Source organism: Brachyistius frenatus, unplaced genomic scaffold, assembly GCF_029030835.1.
Source record: "Brachyistius frenatus isolate BFR_SWC_R1_liver_20210118 unplaced genomic scaffold, ASM2903083v1 Contig_47, whole genome shotgun sequence".
Classification (NCBI taxonomy): Eukaryota; Metazoa; Chordata; class Actinopteri; family Embiotocidae; genus Brachyistius; species Brachyistius frenatus.
In genome coordinates, this window is record NW_027210646.1 from 1,345,892 (window position 1) to 1,367,273 (window position 21,382).

The 21,382-nt window shown below is 40.1% G+C and overlaps 2 protein-coding genes across 3 annotated transcripts in view; both read left to right on the top strand.

Annotated features, from left to right (window-relative positions):
- Nucleotides 1-762: 762 nt before the first annotated feature.
- LOC138623773 (thiosulfate:glutathione sulfurtransferase) lies at nt 763-2,405 on the top strand. Its single transcript, XM_069703462.1, has 4 exons — nt 763-974; nt 1,496-1,612; nt 1,697-1,859; nt 2,079-2,405. Exons 1-4 carry the CDS (start codon nt 854-856, stop codon nt 2,131-2,133), a joined length of 456 nt encoding a protein of 151 aa, XP_069559563.1. The 5' UTR covers nt 763-853; the 3' UTR covers nt 2,134-2,405.
- A 2,649-nt stretch (nt 2,406-5,054) lies between these two features.
- The window catches only part of drd3 (dopamine receptor D3), a 28,533-nt gene continuing 12,205 nt past the window's right edge, over nt 5,055-21,382 (top strand). For both annotated transcript variants that reach the window (XM_069703582.1, XM_069703583.1), the window contains exons 1-6: nt 5,055-5,255; nt 7,103-7,429; nt 11,944-12,056; nt 15,271-15,407; nt 17,602-17,795; nt 20,890-20,949. In XM_069703582.1, coding sequence (XP_069559683.1) covers nt 7,145-7,429; nt 11,944-12,056; nt 15,271-15,407; nt 17,602-17,795; nt 20,890-20,949 — 789 coding nt within the window. In that variant the 5' untranslated portion in view covers nt 5,055-5,255; nt 7,103-7,144. The remainder of the gene's footprint in view (nt 5,256-7,102; nt 7,430-11,943; nt 12,057-15,270; nt 15,408-17,601; nt 17,796-20,889; nt 20,950-21,382) is intronic.

Below are 21,382 nucleotides of genomic sequence, written 5' to 3' on the forward strand. Positions count from 1 at the left end.
TTCAGTCCCAGCTGGTAGCTGGTTAATGCACAAATTCTCTGAAGTTGTGGACACTCAAAACAGCTTCAAGCTATGAAACAAAACTCAAAAGACACGAAGCTCTACCAGCAACACTCGGGCCGCCACAAAGAAAAACAAATGTCTGTATCAAGTCTGCGTTCAGTGCTTTCTTAACTGTTGCCCAAGTCTCATGTCTATTCCCTCCACCAGAATGTCTGAAATCATTTTCGTTCAAGGATTTAAGAGTGGAGAAACAATGTCTGAAGTTTCAAAGTCCTGACCTTAATATTGTGTGGAGCAAGAAATGTACTGCATATACACTGAAATTTCCCCCCCCCCAAATATTATTGGCAGATTCTGGATTTATATAATTTACTTTTTAACTTTATAATTTACTGAATAATTAACTTTTTCAAAACATGCAGGGATTGCAATCGTGTTGATGCTACTACAAGCATAATGGTCAGATTTTGGGGTTACCAGAACAGTATGGCCTGTATAAGTGGGATAAAGATAAAAACATAAAATAATATTAAAACTTTTTTTTAAATTAGTTTCTACTTAATATACTGTCATGCATGACAAGACGCTTTGTTTTTCTGTCAAAATTAATACACATGACAAATTCATTCATTCATAATTTCCGTGTGTCCCTGTGTGAGGTTTGGCGCTATAACTATTTCAACCTGAGGATGGCGTCAAATGCCGCGTTAAATGCGGGATTATTTCTAAAGAAGAAGAAGAAGAAGAAGAAGACGTCAACGTCCGTGTGCAGCAGTGAATACGACATCTTTGGTTTAATCAACTGTATAGTTGCACTTCCTCAGTTCACATGGAAGCATAAGTCTTCGCAATGCTGTCCTTCGTCTTGTCACGAAATTTATGCCAGCGGGTTGTTGCCGAAGTGACCTATGGGCCTCTTTTGCGGGCATTTACAACCTCAAATCCAAAATACAGAGAAGCAACCGACAATGGTAAAATAAACATCTATTTCCTGGTGTTCAGCTGGCTCTGTCCGTCAGGGATCGCCTTTATAATCCCGTTATAACCGCACCTGCGTGCCAGTGATTTTTTTTTTTTTTTTTTTTTTTTTTTAATATACTGGGTATCATTAAACTCCTGTTGTACCACTGAAAGGCTGTTTTAAAGCGATATTTGCACGTTAGGGTTAGGTTAAGGTTACGTCCCTGCTGAATGGACTTCAGGTGTTTTTCATGACTCTTTGAAACAGAGAATATGGTTGAGTGGCATTTTTGTTTCAATGGAAAACAATGGTGTGTCAGCAGCTCAGCTGGTTTTAGGGAAAGCTTTAGTTTACCCTCACAGCTGCCAGCAACACCAGCAGCAGGAGTTGAATTAGTACAAGGTTAAAGTTAAAACAATGGAAGGTGAGTTTGTGTTTGCCAAGTATCAGTCAGGGGAGTCCAAATCACCCTAGAGTTAATTATAGTGTCATACATAAGTGTTTGCTTCCTTGTGTGTTTTCTCGCTTCAGTGGTGACCTACACACAGCTGAGGACCATGCTGTCAAACAGGGACATTCAGCTTTTTGATGTGAGAAATCCTGATGAATACCGAGCAGGACACATCCCACATGCTGTTAATATGCCCCGTAAGTGATAACACAAGTGCAGTCCAGTCATCAGCTGCACTGAATTTGTACATTTAACGTTTCCTGTGTGCGTTTGCATACCAGTGGGCAACCTGGAGGAGTCTCTGAAGCTTTCCCCCGAGCACTTTAAACAGAGGTTTGAAGTGAAGACTCCAGGAAAGGACGATAACAACATCGTGTTTCACTGCAAAGGAGGCAACAGGAGCGCCAAAGCGTTGGACATCGCCCATCAGCTGGGATTCAGCAAGTAAGTAGCAGCTGATGCACCCGTTTCCACACATGAAACATATTCATCTAGTAGTCCAACCATCATGTGATCCAGAGCTATGAATGTCACATTTTACGTGTCGTTATTTAATTATCAGTCCGTCCTGGTGCTGCTTTGGCTTGTTGAATCCTGGATGAATATTAGTAGAACAACATAAAGAGACGAGGCTCTTAAGCTCTCTCTGCTTCTGTTTCTCAGGGCGAGGCATTATAAAGGAGGGTACGCTGATTGGGTCGAGCAAGAAAGAAAATGATTCCGGGCTGAAATCTGCACTAGAGCTCCACCACTTTATAAACATACAGCTGATCAAATATTGCACAATATGCATAAAAGGTGTTACTCCCGAGTAACCTGAGGTACAATTACTTTTCACGTTGCTTGTTACTTTAGAAGTAAAATATTTGACTCATATGTTACTTTGAATGCAACATGAGATGTATTACAATATTAAAATATGGTTATGTGAAAGTGATTCATGTCAATGGAATTCTATAAAAAAAATTATCCTATAAAAACATGCATTCATCCAGACTATTTTTTTTTACTAATTTAACATAAAAAGAGAAACCATTTTATACAATTTCAAACTTTTTTTTTTTTTTTTTTTTTAATATAACCATTCATATAAAAGTAAAGAAAAGTAAAAAAAAAAAAAAAAAAAAACAGGCAAAGAAAAATATAAGTAAAAAAGGAGAGAAACTCCAAATAAATGGTAAGTTATAAAATGATTTTAATGAGCCTCAAAAATTTGCCAACACTTTTAATTAATAGGTTTTTTTTTTCAAATTTTACAATTCCTACAGTTAATCAATTGTTGTTTGTGTATTTTTTGTGTACTTTCGTGTTCACAAACCTCTTTTGACTCCATTTATTTTAAGCTCCTTCATCTCTTTTGTACACTGCCTTATGGGCAAATGATTTAATCATTTTCAGTATTAAATTTAGTTTTTTTTATATACAATATTTTAACCTATTGCAAATGTGAATACACGACATACTGTGTTTTGAAGGGTGAATGTTGGAGAGTGGTGTCCCAGTTCCATCCCACATATTAATGGACACAGTACATTGCTCTTGATCTTCATAGAAGACTTAACATACTTGATCGTTTTATACCTGCAGGTGTCAAACTTTAATTTTACAGTCACACTTCCAATTAAAGATAACAAAGAACACGCAGCAGAAATTCAATTAACGGGGCTACACAGAGATTGTTTTCTTAATATGCCAGTTAAGAATATTTCAGTTTGCCACTTTTCTTGTGTGATTATACAGTCATTTGGATTTGGGACACGCTAATGAGTTTCCATGTGGGATGAAAGCAGTTCAACTTTTGGACCAGTAGATGGCAGCAAACTTTCATCCAACTGAATATGTTTATTTCCACTTTCCCACCACCACTGTCCTTTATCATTATTGCAGCAATGCCCTCTCAGGCCTGACCTTCACCATTGGTCTAGACAGGTATAGATCCTGTGAGTAACAGCTCTGAGCAGCTGTCAAGACCCCGATCTACACAAGGTCTGTGCATCCCATATTCAGAGGGAAAGCAGATCCCACTTCACTCTTCAACTTCACATCTTATTCCTTCTGATCGTGTGTGTGTGTGTGTGTGTGTGTGTGTGTGTGTGTGTGTGTGTGTGTGTGTGTGTGTGTGTATTGATGGAGGAATCAATGCCTTGTCTATGATCTATGTATGGAGAGAGTGGGAGAGGTCGTACTGGACTGCTGGGTTTAAACATCGCACATGTTCTGCTAACACATTATAAATTACCAGGTCGGTGAAGCAACAGCCATTCCAGAAAAAAATGACACTCCCCCAGTAGCTGCCACTCATATTTATTCCCCGAATGCTGCATAGCGTACGTAAAAAGAGAGCAAAGGAAATCAGAATTTAATGGATACTGGTTTTGAATGGGTGGATGGAACGCTGTTCACTGTAATATCATCCAAAGTCAGAATTTAGTGTGCGTTGTGGATGTCACACATCAATTTTGTCAAGTTTCAAATTCATACCGGCTACAGTACGTGAAGGATTCTCTCCGGCTCTGCACAGCACAAGAGAAATTTGCCAGCATGCTGCTGTGGAGGAGAAGGATGGGTCAAATTTTCAATGAGGCACCAAGGATGCTTGGACACTTTTACATTAGTTAAAACACAAACTGCCGGGTGGTGTCGTCAGGAAAAACTATCAGTTAGGGGTTGTTCGTGTGTGACTGCGGTTACAGGCCATCAACTACCTGCACTCACTGCTTTTTAAAATGCACTTTACTAAGGTTTTGTAATAAAATCCACAACATAGCTATTTATGTCATTTGTTAAAGATGGAAAAAAAAAAACATTTGGAGATGTGAACCATGTGGTCTTCATTTGCCTCTCAACTGACAGCTTAATGTGGCACTGAAACACCCGTGTAAGGTGACAGAGGACATCTACTGAATTTCATTGTTATGTTGCAACTTGCTCATAAAGGGGGGAAAAAATACCACAATTCTTTGCTCCAGGTCTCATTTGTTTGGTGTGCACTGCAGGGCGGATTATTCTTATCTTAAAATACCATGTAGAAGACGGCTAAACAAAGCACATTGGCTCGGACTGTGAGATGAGACACAAGCTGCAGGTACTTTATTTTTGGCATTTCTTGTGTAAAAGGGTTACAAAGGAGCCCATAGGATGCTTGACTCACAATGGTGTGCCATCCTATATTTTTTTTTTCATGCATAGAACCAGACTGACCCAATTTATGCTCTGTAGGTTTCTCTCATCTAGCTGTTTTATGAGGTGAACATTTGGCTATTTTTATTCCAATGTAACCTCCAGCAAGGCACGACCCAGACTGGTTCAGGGTCACAATGAAGAATACATCCACGGGACAGGCTTTAAAAAAAAAACCAAAAAAAAACCATGATAATGTGTGTCATAAGAATGAAGAATAATAATTTGATTCTAAAATTAAAACAGTTTTTCTTTCACTCTTGAATGTAAAAATTGTTCACCATAATTTGCCACGGTGTCACTGCAGACGCGCAAAGGGAGACACCTGACGTCTCCAACCCGTCCGCGCGCCTCCGGTGTGTGGCTGCATAATCAAAGTGTAAAAAGCGCAGCGCGCGTATTCGCGGCCGTCACAAGAACCACGGAGATTTGGGGGGGGGGGGGGGGATTAAGTAAGTAAGTGAGTGCGTTTGGCGGTTCATCTGTGAGCGTCCCACATTCACACTTGCCTGCATGCGCGCAATGGCACCGAGCGCTCCTCCGGCTCCTCCCGCTCGCCTCGCAGTGCCGGACGCAATGACCGGACAAGTTATAACTGTGCGCAGATGATGCTTTTCCTCGTTGGCATCTGATGAATTCTTCACTAGGAAACAGTAACAGGTACGTGAGTCAGTGTACTTTTCGTCAGAAATAAAAAAAATACTCATTTAAACGCCTCATTGAAATGTGTTTGTCTTGTCTGTGCTCCAGCGTTTGTCTGTTAAATTTGTATTCGCAGCTTTGTTTCTTCATTGTTTCATTCTGCATGTGCTGTGACAGGTTATCATATTGGAAACTCATCTTTGGGTAATTATCCCTCTGTGGTACTGGACCATATTTGACCCCAGTGATTGTGACGCCAGATGAGGAGCTCCAATCACGGGGTTTAATTGGATTGTACGATTAAGGTTTAATTCTCATATTAAGATTCCTTGGCAGCTGTAATAAATTCCAGATAACAAATGAACATGAGGGGGGATCAATCAGATGCTGTCAGCTAGGTATTCATTGGCAGCAACCTCCTGTTAATTGAGCCGCTATTATTTATCTCGATAATGTAAATTGTCTGTATATACAGTTAAGCTCTCTCACGCTACTGTGCATCCTTCCTAGTAATTTCACAGCATGTGGACTGAGCCAGAAAACTACAGCATGCATGTGCGTTTCTCGTGCACTGAAGGGTCCATTTCACACACACTTGTAGGTCAGAGTGTTGCACTATGACATTGGGAGAGCAGGATCAGTGGCTAACATGAAAGGGAATAGAGAGAAGAGGACAATCCATTTCAATTAGTATTTGTTCTACAATTATAAACAAATCGTTCACTGGAGAAGTATACAACCTTGTATCACATAATCAGTGACCTCAGATAAAAAAAATTAAAAAAAAAAAAAAAACTGCAAGGTTTTTGGGGCTGGATGTGTTTTTTTTCTCCAATCTTTTATGATTTGCTACTTAATTACATGATAAACTGACTGTTGTACTCCCATTTGGAGACTTCAAGGTGATCGGTATTGGTGCCTGCTTTTCCTGTGCTTCTTCGGGCTGCTTCTCTTGTGGACAATAATATGATACTGGAGCCATTGAGGGACTGCGTGGAATTATAGACTGAGGAAATCTTTAAAAGCCTCCTGGGTTCGGGCCAGGTCTAAAAATGATCTGACTTTCTCAGTGTCTTTCTCTCTATTTCTGTCACTGAAAGAGAGGGGGAGCTAAGATGGATCCGTTTGTTTACCATCTGGACACAGGTGTGAGCATTACCACAGCTAGCTGGCCTTCGGCCAGATGGGGAGGTTTGGGAATAAATGAGAGGAAGGATGGATTGCAAGGAGCAGAGCACGAGACCAGAGCCAACCGGACCTCTCAGGATGTCAGCGCGGACTTATTACCCCTCCCCGAAGAGCTAACCTCACTGATACTGTTCAAAACCACAATGCTGGCCCCCTTTCTTAAAGTTACCATCACTGCTTTCTAGTTTTCTTTTTCTATTCTTTGTGTTGAATGTCGTGTTCGGGATGGAGAGGGGTACATTTGGCAGGCTGACTGGAACAATCAATGCACTGCACAGTCAAACTTTGCTGTTAAGAACATGAATTTCTGCTGAGTCTGGATTGAGAGGATTACAATAGGAGCCACAGAGCCATATCGTGGGAAGGCATCAATAACCTATGTGCTTTAAGTTTTCATTCAGCAGGAAAAATAAAACACTTGTGTCAGCAAACAACAGTGATGGTCAGCAAAGAGCATTACTGCTGGGATGTCGAACCATTAGGCTGCATTGTATTTATAAATTCATCAGACTACTGCTAAGAGCCATCCAAGCAATGATGCTGCCATTATCTGCAGATACTCATCTGACTGATGAGGTGGGGAGAAATGTTGTGCCTGCGTTTGCATGAAGAAGAAAAAAAAAAAGCTATGTAATGAATGTGTAAAAAAACAAACAATGCTCTTTTTTGATGGGTAGGTCTGCCAAACGTCTCACCTCCCATGTCACCGGGACGTCTCCATGGCGATGTTTAGCAGCGCAGAGCAGCTCTGGAACGAGTCAGAGCGCCTCGGATGGGATGAGAGGAATGACAGCTCGGAGGTGTCAGGGCAGGACGAGCGCAATTACTACGCCATGCTGTACTCCCTGCTCATCCTGGCCATCGTGTTTGGGAATGTGCTGGTGTGTCTGGCTGTGCTGAAGGAGCGTTCCCTCCAGACCACCACCAACTACCTGGTGGTCAGCCTGGCTGTGGCCGACCTGCTGGTGGCCTCGTTGGTCATGCCCTGGGCTGTTTACTTGGAGGCGAGTATCTGTATTTACGAACTTGTGACAGGAGAGTACAGTGGCACTGATCGAAGTGGGCCCAAACTTTTGGGGGTTTTGACACTTTCTTTTCTATTGCACATGATTTCCTTTCGTAAATTTTTGTAAGTTTTATACAATTACATTACATATAAACATCCATATATACACGAATATTATCACAATCAACGTTTTGCATACAGTTGAGTTGTCAGTGTTTAGATTAGTTTTACTACGATGAGTGTTTTGAATATCAGAAGTTGCTGCAAACCATTTATCCATGAGTTTTTGATAGCTATTTCAACGGTTTATTCATTACTTAACCGTAGCTAATTCAACCGTTTATTTAAGACAAGCTTACTATTATTTCAACGCTTTCGCAATTCTTTGTCTTTGTGTGTCAGATTTTTGGCTCTTGGATTGCTTTCAATTGTTTATCCATTACTTTTAGATAACAATTTCAAACTTTTTATCGATTGTTTTTAATGTTAGCTATTTTGACAGTTCATCCATAAATTTTAGTTTCAGGTTTTTAACTCATAGCCAACTTCCATTACTTTTAGCTAATTACTTCAACTGTTTATAGATTGTTCAGCTAACTATTTTAACAATTTAGTCATTTTTATTTAGTAATACACAAATATCCTTTTTTATTCATTGCTTCTAATTAGTTGTTACGTCAATGGTTCCTCTGATACCCCTGAAAAATACAGAAGAAGGTCTGCCACTTGTGGTATAAGTACCCCCAAAATAGGAAATCATTGACGGATCACAAAGAGCTCTAAAGAGAAGACGGGACGTATTAGAAGAAATACAGACGCTTGGCAGTGAGTGAGGAGTTGACATTGGAGAGGAGAGGAAGCTGAGTGGGAGATGCAAAACAAAGAGAAACTCAAATCAAAGAAGAGGGTCAAGGATGAGGGTCATTTGGGGCCTATGACATGGTGTCAACTGTGTGGGTGATCAGAAAAACGGTGACGACGGACGGTATTTTAGATGGTGTTTCACTATCCATGTTGATTAATCATAATTGCTGAAGGACACTTCATCTGCTTTGGGGAATTGGCTGAGCTTCAAATGACAAAGAAGCAAATGAAAACCTTTGAATATTATTTTGATCCATCTTTTGTTGCAAAAAGCTATTTATAGGTACTGTTAATTTTTTTTCCAAACATTACTCACTGGTGTGAGAGGATTTGCCTGCTAATTGTTAATTTCCTCAGCCTCTCTCCTCACATTACTTACTGTTCAGCATCTCCATTAGGTGTACCGGCGTACATGACCATCGTTCATCCACATTTCATCAAAGTGATACGCTGCACACTGAAAACACACTGCAGGAGTGTCCTTTTTATTATGCAAGAGCATTGATACAGGCATTTAACAGCATCCTTAAAGCTTTGGAGGGGCCGGCGTGTTGTTTGAGGGCAGGTGTTTACCTGCATGAGGTCTAAAAATCATCCGGTTGAAGTCCAGTTACGTCTAACAAGCAACCACCCTGCTGTCAGAAGTGTCAGTGGAGTGCTATTTTTCACAGCGGGCAGAAGATTCAATGGCAGGTGAACCAGAAAAACAAAATAACATACTCAGTGAGCAGAAGCTGATAAATTAAAGATGATTATGTTGTGTGAAAGGTAAATTGAGGTAGTCAGAAACCAGGATGGGATTCAGTCATGAGTTTAACTTCTTTGGGAGTAGTCATGCTGTAAGAGCATGTGCTACATTTTTAATTACAGTGTGTATCTCTTCGGTTTAGATTCAGAAGCGACGCTTACAATCCCATAAAGAGTGGGTCATTAAAATATAGTAAAAAAGTTCAATATTCAATAATTAAGCATGAATGTAAAGGTCAGTAATGTCTCAGAAAAGGTTGGGAAAAAACAAATTAGTTCAGCATGAGAGATTTTCAACTCTCAAGACGCACGATCACCCTGCGAGCTCTAATCTGAAGGACACGGGATTAGCTTGTTGTGACCAGAGGGTTGCCGGTTCTCTCCTGCAGGTGTTTCTTTACAAGAGAAGTCGCTCTCCTTGCCCTCAGCAGTTCTAATCATGTGCCCTTGAGCAAGTCACCTCACCCCTGAATGGCACACTTGATCTGTGACTTGTATTTGAACAAAGTGGTTGTACTGGCAGAAATGACTGAGCACTCACTTGCCACAATTCATCCTAAGTGATGTTGCTCAGCTTCAGCAAATATATGACCTGACCATAGACGCAGCTCCATTTGCAGAGCGGAAGTTAGTCCTGTTTCAAGTCAGGTGTTTCCTTTCATTGAATAAAATAAAATGTGCTCAAAAACATAAAATGCACACCGTCACAGCTACACTTCTTCCACCATCACTTCCAAAAACTGAATTCATCAATATTAATGTATCAAACAGCCTTTCCTCACCCTTATTGATTTCCAGTGTCCGAACAATTTCTGCACCCGCTGTGTCCTTTCATTGAAACTTTTAGCAGACCTCACTACAGATCACATATGTTCAAACACAGTCAATATGAAGTGCCTGCAGAGCCCCACTGAGTCACCATGATACTCCCACACTGTGCATACAATATTAAATACAGTGGGTACGGAAAGTATTCAGACCCCTTTAAATTTTTCACTCTTTGTTTATTGCAGCCATTTGCTAAAATCAAAAAAGTTCATTTTATTTCTCATTAATGTACACTCAGCACCCCATATTGACAGAAAAAAACAGAAATGTAGAAATTTGTGCAAATTTATTAAAAAAGAAAAACTGAAATATCACATGGTCATAAGTATTCAGACCCTTTGCTGTGACACTCATATTTAACTCACATGCTGTCCATTTCTTCTGATCCTCCTTGAGATGGTTCTACTCCTTCATTGGAGTCCAACTGTGTTTAATTAAACTGATTGGACTTGATTAGGAAAGGCACACACCTGTCTATATAAGACCTTACAGCTCACAGTGCATGTCAGAGCAAATGAGAATCATGAGGTCGAAGGAACTGTCCAAGGAGCTCAGAGACAGAATTGTGGCAAGGCACAGATCTGGCCAAGGTTACAAAATAATTTCTGCAGCACTCAAGGTTCCTAAGAGCACAGTGGCCTCCATAATCCTTAAATTCAGTTTTTCTTTTTTAATAAATTTGCACAAATTTCTACATTTCTGTTTTTTTCTGTCAATATGGGGTGCTGAGTGTACATTAATGAGAAATAAAATGAACTTTTTTGATTTTAGCAAATGGCTGCAATAAACAAAGAGTGAAAAATTTAAAGGGGTCTGAATACTTTCCGTACCCACTGTATGTGCTCAACTGTGTGCCTTCAATCTTTTTGATTGCGGGGATGACTGAGTACAAACAAGTGCTGTGTGCATAAAGTATATCTGCATGTTGTGTTTGAAATGGTGTTAGATCGACATTTATTTGTTTCTAGAAGGCCCAAATGTTTTCAAAGATTAAAATGACGACAATGGCATGCCAAAACAAAGACATAAACACAGGCATTCACTTCTTGAAATTGGTAGTTATGGGGTACAAGGTTTAGGATTGAGGTTGAAGAGCTACTGCAGCAATTTTGTGTTGAAATGTCATTAAATCTGACAATTTCCGATTTAAAAAAGTCACAACTGATGCAGCAAAGGACAAGTTGTCCTCGTTTTCCATCCTATGCTAACTTCATATATATTACTCATACAGTTAGTACATGAAAAAGTCAAAGCTGTACCATTCTGTAGTAAGAAAATGATATGAGAGTTGCACCAGTGACATTGTTTTGTCATTTCTTCCACACTGCACACTCAAAACGTTCTTAGGAAAAGCATGTAATATGGAACTAAGGAACTAGGGCGCAGTGCTAGTGTGGGTCAAACCCCTGACTGTCAACACCTGTCTCTTTTAAACTCCATGCCCCCAGTTAGAAATACTCGTAGCCTCCCCGTCTGAAAAGAGAAGCCAATGCAGAAATGGCTTAAAGTGCAATATCACTGAGGGCCACTAGGGGCGGGTTTCCAAAAACCTCTGGTTCCACGGACTCAAATTCAAAAAGCGTCGACTACTTTCTTGAAACACAAAGCCAATTCATTTTTTCATTCCATTCTGAAAAACAAAAACGCCCTTCAAGAAAATTAGACGCCGTGTTTGACGGGTTCCCTCCTTTGACTTTATGTTACGCTAACAATATGTAGATATCGTCCATCAGGGCAATAGGACCACAGAACATATACACCTTTAAGCTAGTGTTATCCGAGGAAAAAAATACCGTATGCTTATATAAACATACATGTAAATTAGCCCAACGCATATCCCTATAGTCATAAATGCTTAAGATAAATATAGCAGAGCGAGAACGTTGGCATCTCTGGCTTGTTTTTCTTATTATTTGGGGGCAAAACAATCTCATGTGTGCACATTGTTTCCTTCATACTTGCCTCTTTGTCACCTGTGCGAGTGTGTGCTTTCATAGGTGCTTCACACTTCACGGTGGAGAAGGGGGGGGGGGGGACGTGTGCATTGTTAATCTGCCTGTGTGTCCTGTGCAGGTGGTCGGCGGTGCTTGGCTTTTCAGCCGGCTCTACTGTAACATCTTTGTCACGCTGGATGTGATGATGTGCACCGCCAGTATCCTCAACCTGTGTGCTATCAGCATTGACAGGTGAGTGTGTAAAAGTGTGTGGGGGTTGTTGTTTTTACCATCTTCCTGCAGTTATTGCGTAGCACTATGTTGCCATGACACCTGGACGGTAAATGCCACGCATGCGAGAGTTTCATATTTCCAGGTATCTTCTTTCCTTCACCTTCACCTCATTGATATTTAAATGCTTGCCGCAGGATGAGGGCAGTACTTTCCCATCTGGCGGTTATCTTCTTGATAGACATGTGTCTGTGTGTATATTTGTGTGGGGGTGTGACCCAACGAAAGATGGTGAGGAGGTCACCGAAACGATTACTTTTCATTTACATTTTGGGGTTTGGAGCTTTAGGTTCACATCTAGTTTCTGTGTGTTTATTTGCATTAATGCAGGATGAACTGTGTTCGAACTTTTACTGTAGACGTGCATCTTGTATCTATATTATTTATTTGCTTGGTTTTCTTCTTATGTCGCAGTTAATATTTAATACCTTTCTGGGGTCTTTAAACTTATAACCTGCAGGCTTCAACAGTTCAACTACACAGAATGAATAAGGCACTACATAAGCACTCGACGTGTCAGGGGGATCTATTTGCACAACCTGCATGGAGAAGGGAGTATTTGCCTTTCTCTGAAGGTAGTAAAATTGCAGAGGAAGATGAGTGCTTTAATAAGACTGTCTGTTAGTTAATGTTCCATAAGTCCCAAGTTCACTTTGTATCTCTCGATATTTGTTGATATGATCATTTGCAAATTGGTGAAGGAATTTACACATCTACATTAACAAATAAGGTGCTCCTTCATCATTAATTTCATCTAATATTTCCCCGTCTTATTGATGGACGATTTAAAAAAAATAAATAATAATAATTCAGACAGAACTTTTGTCCCAAATGAAGACGTTTAAATATCTCCAGGTCTGGGCACAAGTGAGGGAAGGAAGGAGTGGGAGATTAACAGGGAGATCGGTGTGGTGCCGCTGTAAAACAGGCATTGTACCGCCCCGTTTTGGTGAAGAAAGAGCTGAGCCGCAAGGCAAAGCTTTCGATTTACCAGTCAAGATACGTTCCAACCAAGTGGCAACCAACAGTGACATCACCCATTGGTTTGGAGCCAGGAGTGACCATGACCATATTTGGGCGAGCTGGGGGGAGCAAGAGGCAGATCTGACTCGATCTGATTGGAAACCTCGACGATACCGAGTCCTGCCGACTGATAACTGTAATCCGACTGCACCATGGGCCTGTCAATCAAAAAGACACGCACCCAAAAACACTGCTTTTTGAAGCTTGTTTTTTTTTTATTAATGACTTTAACTGACCGAAAACAAAATAACTTGTGAAAAAAATGTATATACACTCCATGGTTCTGACCCTCGCCTATGGTCATGAACTTTGGGTAGTGAGCGAAAGAATGAGATCAGTTGAAATGAGTTTCCTCCATGGGTTGGCAAGTCTTAGCCTGGAGGTTAAGGAGCTCCAACATTGAGAGGGACATCCGAGTAGAACAGCTGCACCCTTTATTTAAAAAGATCCAGTGAAGGTGGTTCAGGCATCCGATTAGGATGCCTCCTGGACACCGGAGGAGACCCTGAATACACTAGAGAGATTATATATCTCTTCAGGCCTGGGAATGCCTCGGGATTCCCCAGGAGAAGCTGGACAGCGTTGCTGGGGAGTGATGCCGAGGCTAACTTCTTTAAGCTGCTGCCACTGTGCGCTGACCTCGGAAAAGCAGCAGAAAATGGATGTATGTAATTTTCGTGTTTGAGCTTAAAGGCAAAATGGCACATTCAAAATGCAAAACGGGAAGAGGCCCAGAGGCAAATTCATGCACAGGGCTTCCAAATGAGTTAACCTGGCCATGGTCAAGTAAAGTAAAAGGGTATTGATGCCTGATTTTGAAACATTTTTCCAGCTGAAAGTTGTGTTTGTCAGTGAGTTGAGAAAATTTGATAAACCCTGGTCTAATCTACCCGTTTCAAACTCCTGCGGGAGCCATCTCCTAAACTACATGACATCTAAACAACCTCCTTTTAATACCGTACAGCAACAATATGTGAGTCGATAGTGAGACTGACGGACAATTCTGGAACACTTCTCGCATCTTTTGTCTCTATGATTGCATATTTCTAGATGCCTGTTTTTTTTGTACACAGCATAGTTTGCACCAGAGCGATGAAGTTACTCAGAGTCCTGTGGTTCTCTGTGATTGATTATTACACGAGTCAACAATACCTTTTAAGCGTCACGTTTGTGAGGTTGGAAATTAATTAAAAGCGCCAGGGGCATTATTATTGATGGTGTGTAGTGCACCTGCATTACCATTGTGACAGCATTGTTTGTTTATAAGTTCACAGCCACAACTGCTTTGATAACAGTGAAGATCTGTCATCGGTTAAAAGGAAAAGTCAAGCTGGGCTAATCAGACACAGCATAAATACACCAGAAAGGAAGTTCTATCGTCAAACTTCAAGGTGAATTGTCTTTGTGAAAGTACTCGCTGTGCAGGTATCGTTTGGAGCGCTGACTCACAGCTGATGGGCCTTGTTTTCTTTCTAAACTCAAAGAGTAATTTAAAGCAGCACTTGATCAATAAACCATGTTCGTTATTTTTTACCACTGCACTTTCTCATCTATGCTTTTATACAACCAGACAGCACCATGGCAGCGGGGTAAAGGCCGAGTAAAGTGGCGAGGGAGGAGTATTTTTAGTGAACGTCTGTGCCTGTTTGGCTCCGGGTTTCACGCTGCATTTTGCCCAGAGATGAACCAAAGTAATTAGTCTGATGAGGATAAACAATCATGGCAGTTATCTGGCTCTAAACAACATAACATCACATCCATTTTGGGTTGGGGTCCAGCATAATTGCTGCCTCTTCAGAGCAAATGCTGAACCTAGTTTTCCTGTGCTCATTATACACTCTTGGCGTATAATGTGCTGATTAACTCTTAAATCAAAGCCCCACTGGGGTTATTGCTGAATACCCAAATTGTTTCTAAATAGAAATGCCTGGTTTGCTACTCTATTGTTGGTCTTTACAATGTCCACTTTTTCTCAGCAGTGCATTTCTTGGCATCCCTAAAGCCCATTTTTTTCCCCCCTCACTCTTAATTATTCCCTTTTACTGTACTATATCAGCTCTTTTCTCTTCATTCAAATGTCACTTCCTATTCCCCGTGCACTTTTTCAGACTCGAATCCTTGTGTGTGTGCGTTTGTGTGTGTGCGTGCGCAGGTATACAGCAGTAGTGATGCCCGTCTTGTACAACACCACCCATCGCTCCAGAAAGAGAGTTTTTACGATGATTGCCACTGTGTGGGTCCTGGCCTTCGCCGTCTCCTGTCCCTTGCTTTTTGGCTTCAACACCACAGGTCAGATCAACAACATTTTAACTGTGTCGTCCTGTTTAGATGTGTCCCTCTGAGGTTGTGCAGGCTGCCAAAACAGAGTGCGAGGCACAAAAGCACCGTGACATTCTGAAATGCAGCATCAAAATTCAGTCTACGTGCCGTTGCGGGTGGCTGGGGGACATGAAATGTAACCTCTAATGGGATTTGAAGGTGCACTTAGCTTGTAAAAAATATAGTTTGTCTTCCTCTGTGGCCTTGAATTTAGTCAAGGCTGACAAAAAATATCCAGTGTTGATGGTATTGGAGTTAAAGTGTTTATTGGAGCCATATGGCATGCTGGATTTTTAGGATGTGGCAGGCCGAATTCTTTGCAGAAGCAACTGATTGAGAAAAACTTTTCAGGATTTCTGACAGCTTCCACATCTCTTACTTAATATACAAAAAAACTCAACAAATAAGTTGCAAAATTCCCATAAAACCACCATTGCAGGAAATTACATCTTAAAAAGACCCAATGTTAACACTGTAAAAAAAAAAAAGTCGTGGTGTTTCGCTCATTCTGCAGCATAACTACATTCTTGAATTTGATTTCAAGCAAGAATACTATTCAAAATTCACTCTGAGCTATTCGATTATTATCGCATATTTGTGACTCATCACTAATCCATACCAGTGACTAAAAGTCAGGATACTTGGCCTCTGCTGCTTCAGTTTTCCCCAATTTTTGTAAATCAGTCTCTTTTAAGTACAAAAACTTTATTGAAGTGCAATCTCACATTACTCAGATGATCTTAGTCTGTCATGCTACATCATTTATCTGTTGTGTGCACTGCAGTTTGTGTTGAAGTGATTTATTTTGGGTGGCGTCACTTTAAATTGGCTTTAGGCATCTCTATCTCAGATTCTTGGTTAAAATATTATTTTTTTTTCAAATTATTGATTTGCTTAGCGTTCTGGTTAACTGAGGTTCCCATAGGTGGAAAGAGGGTGTCATCTTGTCTCTCTAATAATTCTGGAATTTATTCATGTTCTCCAAAACTGGAGATTTGCTGTGATGACCAAATAATGTCTTCTGTGAAGTGCCAGCAAGAAATATCCAAAGCCAAGCTAAGAAATGTGAGAGACGTCACCAGTTGCTATTTTAATTTCAATCGCCAGCAGCACAGATGGGTGACTGCACACACACACACAATTAAGAGCACTCCTCAAACACAATGTAAAGCTACTCACAAAGATCCAAGCATGTGGTTTTAGTCTTCTCGCAATTACTGTAAAACAAAGGCAACTGATTGCAGGAATCTCAATGTTTTGTTAGCACATATCACCGTTGACGGAGGAACCAGTGGGTTCACATCGGAAACGCTCATCCTCCTTTAAAAGCAATGGACTGAAAAAGACGAGCTGGACAAGACAAACGCTGCGTCGCCCCCAAACAAAACGGCTAAATACTATGAATCTAAAAACTGAAGGCAGTTCAGAGTGGCCACAAATAGACTGTATCTGTCTGTCCTTGTTTCCATCTCTGTGTATTGAGGTAGGTAGGTAGGTAGGTATAGGTAGGTATATACTTTATTAATCCCCGAGGGGAAATTTTTTTCGCCACAGCAGCATACATACAGGAGCAATAATAGAAACAATAGAATAAAATAATAATATAATAGAATAATATAATAGAAAAGCAATAAAATAAAAAATATAAATATAAAATATAAAATGCACAGTACATACAGTATATATACAGTACATTAAATATCTATATGTATGAGGTATTGATCCAGGGGAACATATACAGAGGGGTGAACCCCATCTGTTTGTCCATACCAATTATATGCAATATCCATTTCACAGCTGCAGTGAGAGCCAGACGTTTTTTTTTGTTGTTTGTTTTTTTCAATTTATTTAACTGTGGACTTTTGATTGAAAAATTGTTCTATACAATATCATGATTATGCGAGATGGTCTCTTATCCTGAATTTATGGCGCAGTTATTGGCAAATCAATCATGCCTCCATCTCGCAGTCGTCCCTGTGAGGTTGCCTGTGCAGCACTGTACAGTTCAGCACACGTGCAGAATATAAAAAAGGACAAACCAACATTTAAGAGATGGAGAGCACGCTCCGGGGTCAGAGGTCATCTGTAAATTACACCTTCCGTCTCTTTATCATCCTGTGATTTTGAAGCCGTTTCGCATAATGATATGTTCCCTCTGCTGCAGATGACCCGATGGTGTGCTCCATCTCCAACCCTGACTTCGTGATCTACTCCTCTGTGGTGTCCTTCTATCTGCCGTTTATTGTCACCCTGCTGGTCTACATCCGCATCTATGTCTTCCTCAGGATGAGGCGGAAGCGGATCACCTTCGGACAGGCCAGCGGAAAAGTGCAGCCAGACTCCACCCCTCCGTCTGTGGTGAGACCGTTATCGTCATCCTATTCCTTCTATTTTCTTCAGTGACGTTTTCAATTTACTGAATTATGGTACAAGAGCATAGGAAGAGACACTTTATAAAAGAGTTTATAAGAGATAAATTGTTTGTGAGAACAAATTTGGTTTTTTTTCCAGGTTGTGGCAGATGTTTATCTCTCACCAGCTCGTTTTCATTTTAGCTCGTTGACTCGTTAAACATTCTTCAGTTTGACCTTTCTTTATCTGCAAATCATGAATTCAATAAAATCCTTCATAAAGTACTTAAGACTTCATTCATCATACTCTGATTTTTGTAGAACCCTGTATTAATGATTAAACAAGCTTGATTATCATAATGATAACATTTATAGCTGCAGACTTGATTTTTATCATCTTTTATTAACAGTGGTTTAAAGTATTTAAGTACATTTAGTTCAGTGCTGTACTCAAATACAACTTCGGGGTACTTTTCTCAAGTATTTCCATTCGATGTTACTTTCTACTCCACTACATTTGCCTGACAGCTTTAGTTACTTTTCAAATGAAGATTTGAAACAATAATAAAACAAGCTTTTAAATTACAACACATTGTTAAGGATTATAAACCAGTGGTTTCCAACCCCGTTTGTTTTCTGACATTTTACGAAAGGCAGTTTGTAGTCGTGGTCACATTCAAGATTCAGATTTTTGCCTTCTAAACTTCTCACATTGTTTCATTTTAATAGCTGTTTAAATGATCCAATATGTCACTGAAGACTAAAGATTGAAGAAATAGTCGAGACAGATTTATGGACCAGAACTTTGTAATTTTCTTTTTTCCTCTACAGGTAAGCATCTCACAACCCCTCAGATTTATCTGCTGTCCCTGTAAATACAACTGGATATAAAGTAGTTATAGCTCCACCTGCAGCAACTCCACCAGTAACATGCTGCTTACACACTGATGCTTCACTATTAATAATCATATCTTACTTAGTAAAATATCAGTCAGAGGGACCAAATCACTACATTTATTTTAATAGTTTAACTGCATTTTGCTGCTAATACTTCTGTACTTTCACTTCGGGAGTATTTTTTTTTTTTTTTTTTGCCCAACTTGTATTGGTAATGGAGTATTTTTGCATTACTGTATTGGTGCTTTTACTGAAGTAAAGGGTCTGAATACTTCTTTTACCCTTGTGACAATGGCTTTATTATTATTGCTTATTGTTGACTTACGACATTTATATCTGCAGACAAATTATGAATTATTTATTGATTTGATTTGATTTGATTAGATTAAGGACTTTAAATCACTCAACAGCCAGAGAGATCTTCTAAAACCCTATTATAAAACTTCTCAAATTTGATCGTATAAAGTTCAAAATTCATGGTGGTCCCGCTCAGAATAATTGTGCTATTTTCCAGCTCTTGAATCTTTGTAGACGCAAGGTCTTCTCTTGACAGCAACTATATATTTCTCATGTAGGTATAGTCTCTCTCCCTCATTTACATTCCCCTGCTATATGCACACAGATAATGACTTGCAAATTATAATTCAACTTTATATCAGACCTCCTCTGTTAGACACACTATCAATGCACACGTACCTCACAAGCAAAGCCTTTGTTAAAAACTCGTACCTTGCTCCTTTACGGGAGAAAATGCAAAGTGTAGACAGAGCGAGTAAAATTGCCACGGTAAAAGCTGCTTTTCTGGTATGCAGAAAGGTTTTTAAGTGACTTACCGGTAAAAGGCTACAGAGAGAATGGCAGAAAAATCCTCGCCATATCTTATTATTATAGGACAGTTAAAGAAAAGCAGTGTGATTGTGTGTGAAGATGCTCTATATGCAGGTAAATGGTTGCAACGGGGAGAACACAGGTCAAAGGTAAAATGTAAATGTGCAGCTCTGTCAGTGGCTGACACGGCTGTCACCGCGAAACTGAAGCAGCTCTTAATTAAGATGGCGCGTCAGGTTGAAAATAGGGAGTTTAATCAAGACATCCCTTCTTTATGTTGGTCTCTGTCTCTGGCTCATTTACACCACACTTAATACATATTTGAAGAAAACAATTGATTGATGAAGAAAATAAAACTACAAACCATAAACATCTATGTTGCATTTATGTTTCCTTTTTTGCACTATAAAACCAAAAAACAATAGGGAGTGTTTTAGGACAGGCAGGCTGCTACAGGTACAGTTAAAGTGTATGGGAGTGTGTGGCTAGTAATAAGCAAAATTAAGTGTGTAATACATAAAACGTGAGGTAAAAAATGAAGAAAGTAAACAGTTTATAAGATGTCCTAAATAGATCATAGACTGTTAAGTCTCTTGTGTTTGTTTAAAAGCAGGCTTTAATCACAATTTAGTCCTTTAAAAAAAAGCATCATAGTGTCTTATCAATTTGTACTAACAGTGATTTTCTGACAAGGGTGACGCTTTTCTTGAAATGATGGCTTCTCATTATAATGCAAATCTGAATTGTTTTCCCAACAAGCTGTCAGTTGTTTGATCGAATCCATCACTCTAATGTTTGTCCCAGTTACATCTATCATACAAATGATGGATTTATCATAATATCCATGGGCAAGGAGACATCAGGTCATGTTTGGTGCATCTGTATCTACCCCTATTTTTAAAAGACGGTGTATAACAAAAACAACCTTTTTAGACAATTCAGTCTGGTAATTTGCCCAGCTTCACCACATCCAGAAGCTGTATGTACAGTGGCTGAATTCTTCCCACTCCATTTCTCCCCTTTAATTTACTCCAAATTACACACAGGTCCTCCATTTTAACAGCACGTTACTGATAATTGGCTATAGTTGAGCCCCAGTTTGGAATCTCATTCATGAGTGGAGACACCTTTTGTAAGATCCAAGCCCTGGGAGAGTTCAGGCTGAGAGAGTTATAATGGAGAAGTGTTTTGAAATAACATAACAGGACTCCAACTCAGTCAAGTGAAGGAACATTTGATATGAAGGAGTCTGTCTTTTTTTTTTTCCTTTTCTAATTGAGCAGCACAGTGTTTGGCTCAGGAGTGACTGAAAACACAACAGGCATGGCTTTCTCTGGAAAATATTTTCAATCTTGAACTTCCCTCTGATTCCCCAGGAGACTTGTCTGCAAGAGGAGACTCCCAAGGCAGACTTGTCACCCATAAGGATTAAAGTGGTAGGTGTTCTGTTAAACTAGCGATCCAACACAACTGTGTGAATCTTGGTTTTATTTAGTGCTCCAGTTTTACTGAATACAGCACAGCATAATGCCTGACTAACTCTCATACTGAGTGTGTTGGCGTATTGTGACATGGTGGCACGAAAGGCGGATCCGTTTTTAGCTCCTCGTGTGGGTATGTCCGTGCGTATGTTCATGCACACTTGAGTTTTTCGTTCTGCTGTGCGGTCCCAGCCCAGGGGTCCGAGAAGGGGCCGAGAATCATGATTGTGAAGCGGGACTCGTTGCCTTGTGTCACCTGGTCACTAGTCAGCTGAGCTAAGTCTGTGGGTGACGCACTGCAGCACCTGCACCGACTGTTCAAAGGCGGAGGAAATAAGCTGTCATTTTCCCTCGAGGAAAACGTGTGATGAGTAAGAGAACGCCATGA

Excerpts from the sequence above, each read along its gene's own strand:
- LOC138623773 (XM_069703462.1), top strand. The coding sequence starts at position 854 with ATGCTGTCCTTCGTCTTGTCACGAAATTTATGCCAGCGGGTTGTTGCC. Across the intron at positions 975-1,495 it reads CAGAGAAGCAACCGACAATG|TGGTGACCTACACACAGCTG; the intron begins GTAAAATAAACA and ends TTCTCGCTTCAG. Across the intron at positions 1,860-2,078 it reads CATCAGCTGGGATTCAGCAA|GGCGAGGCATTATAAAGGAG; the intron begins GTAAGTAGCAGC and ends TCTGTTTCTCAG.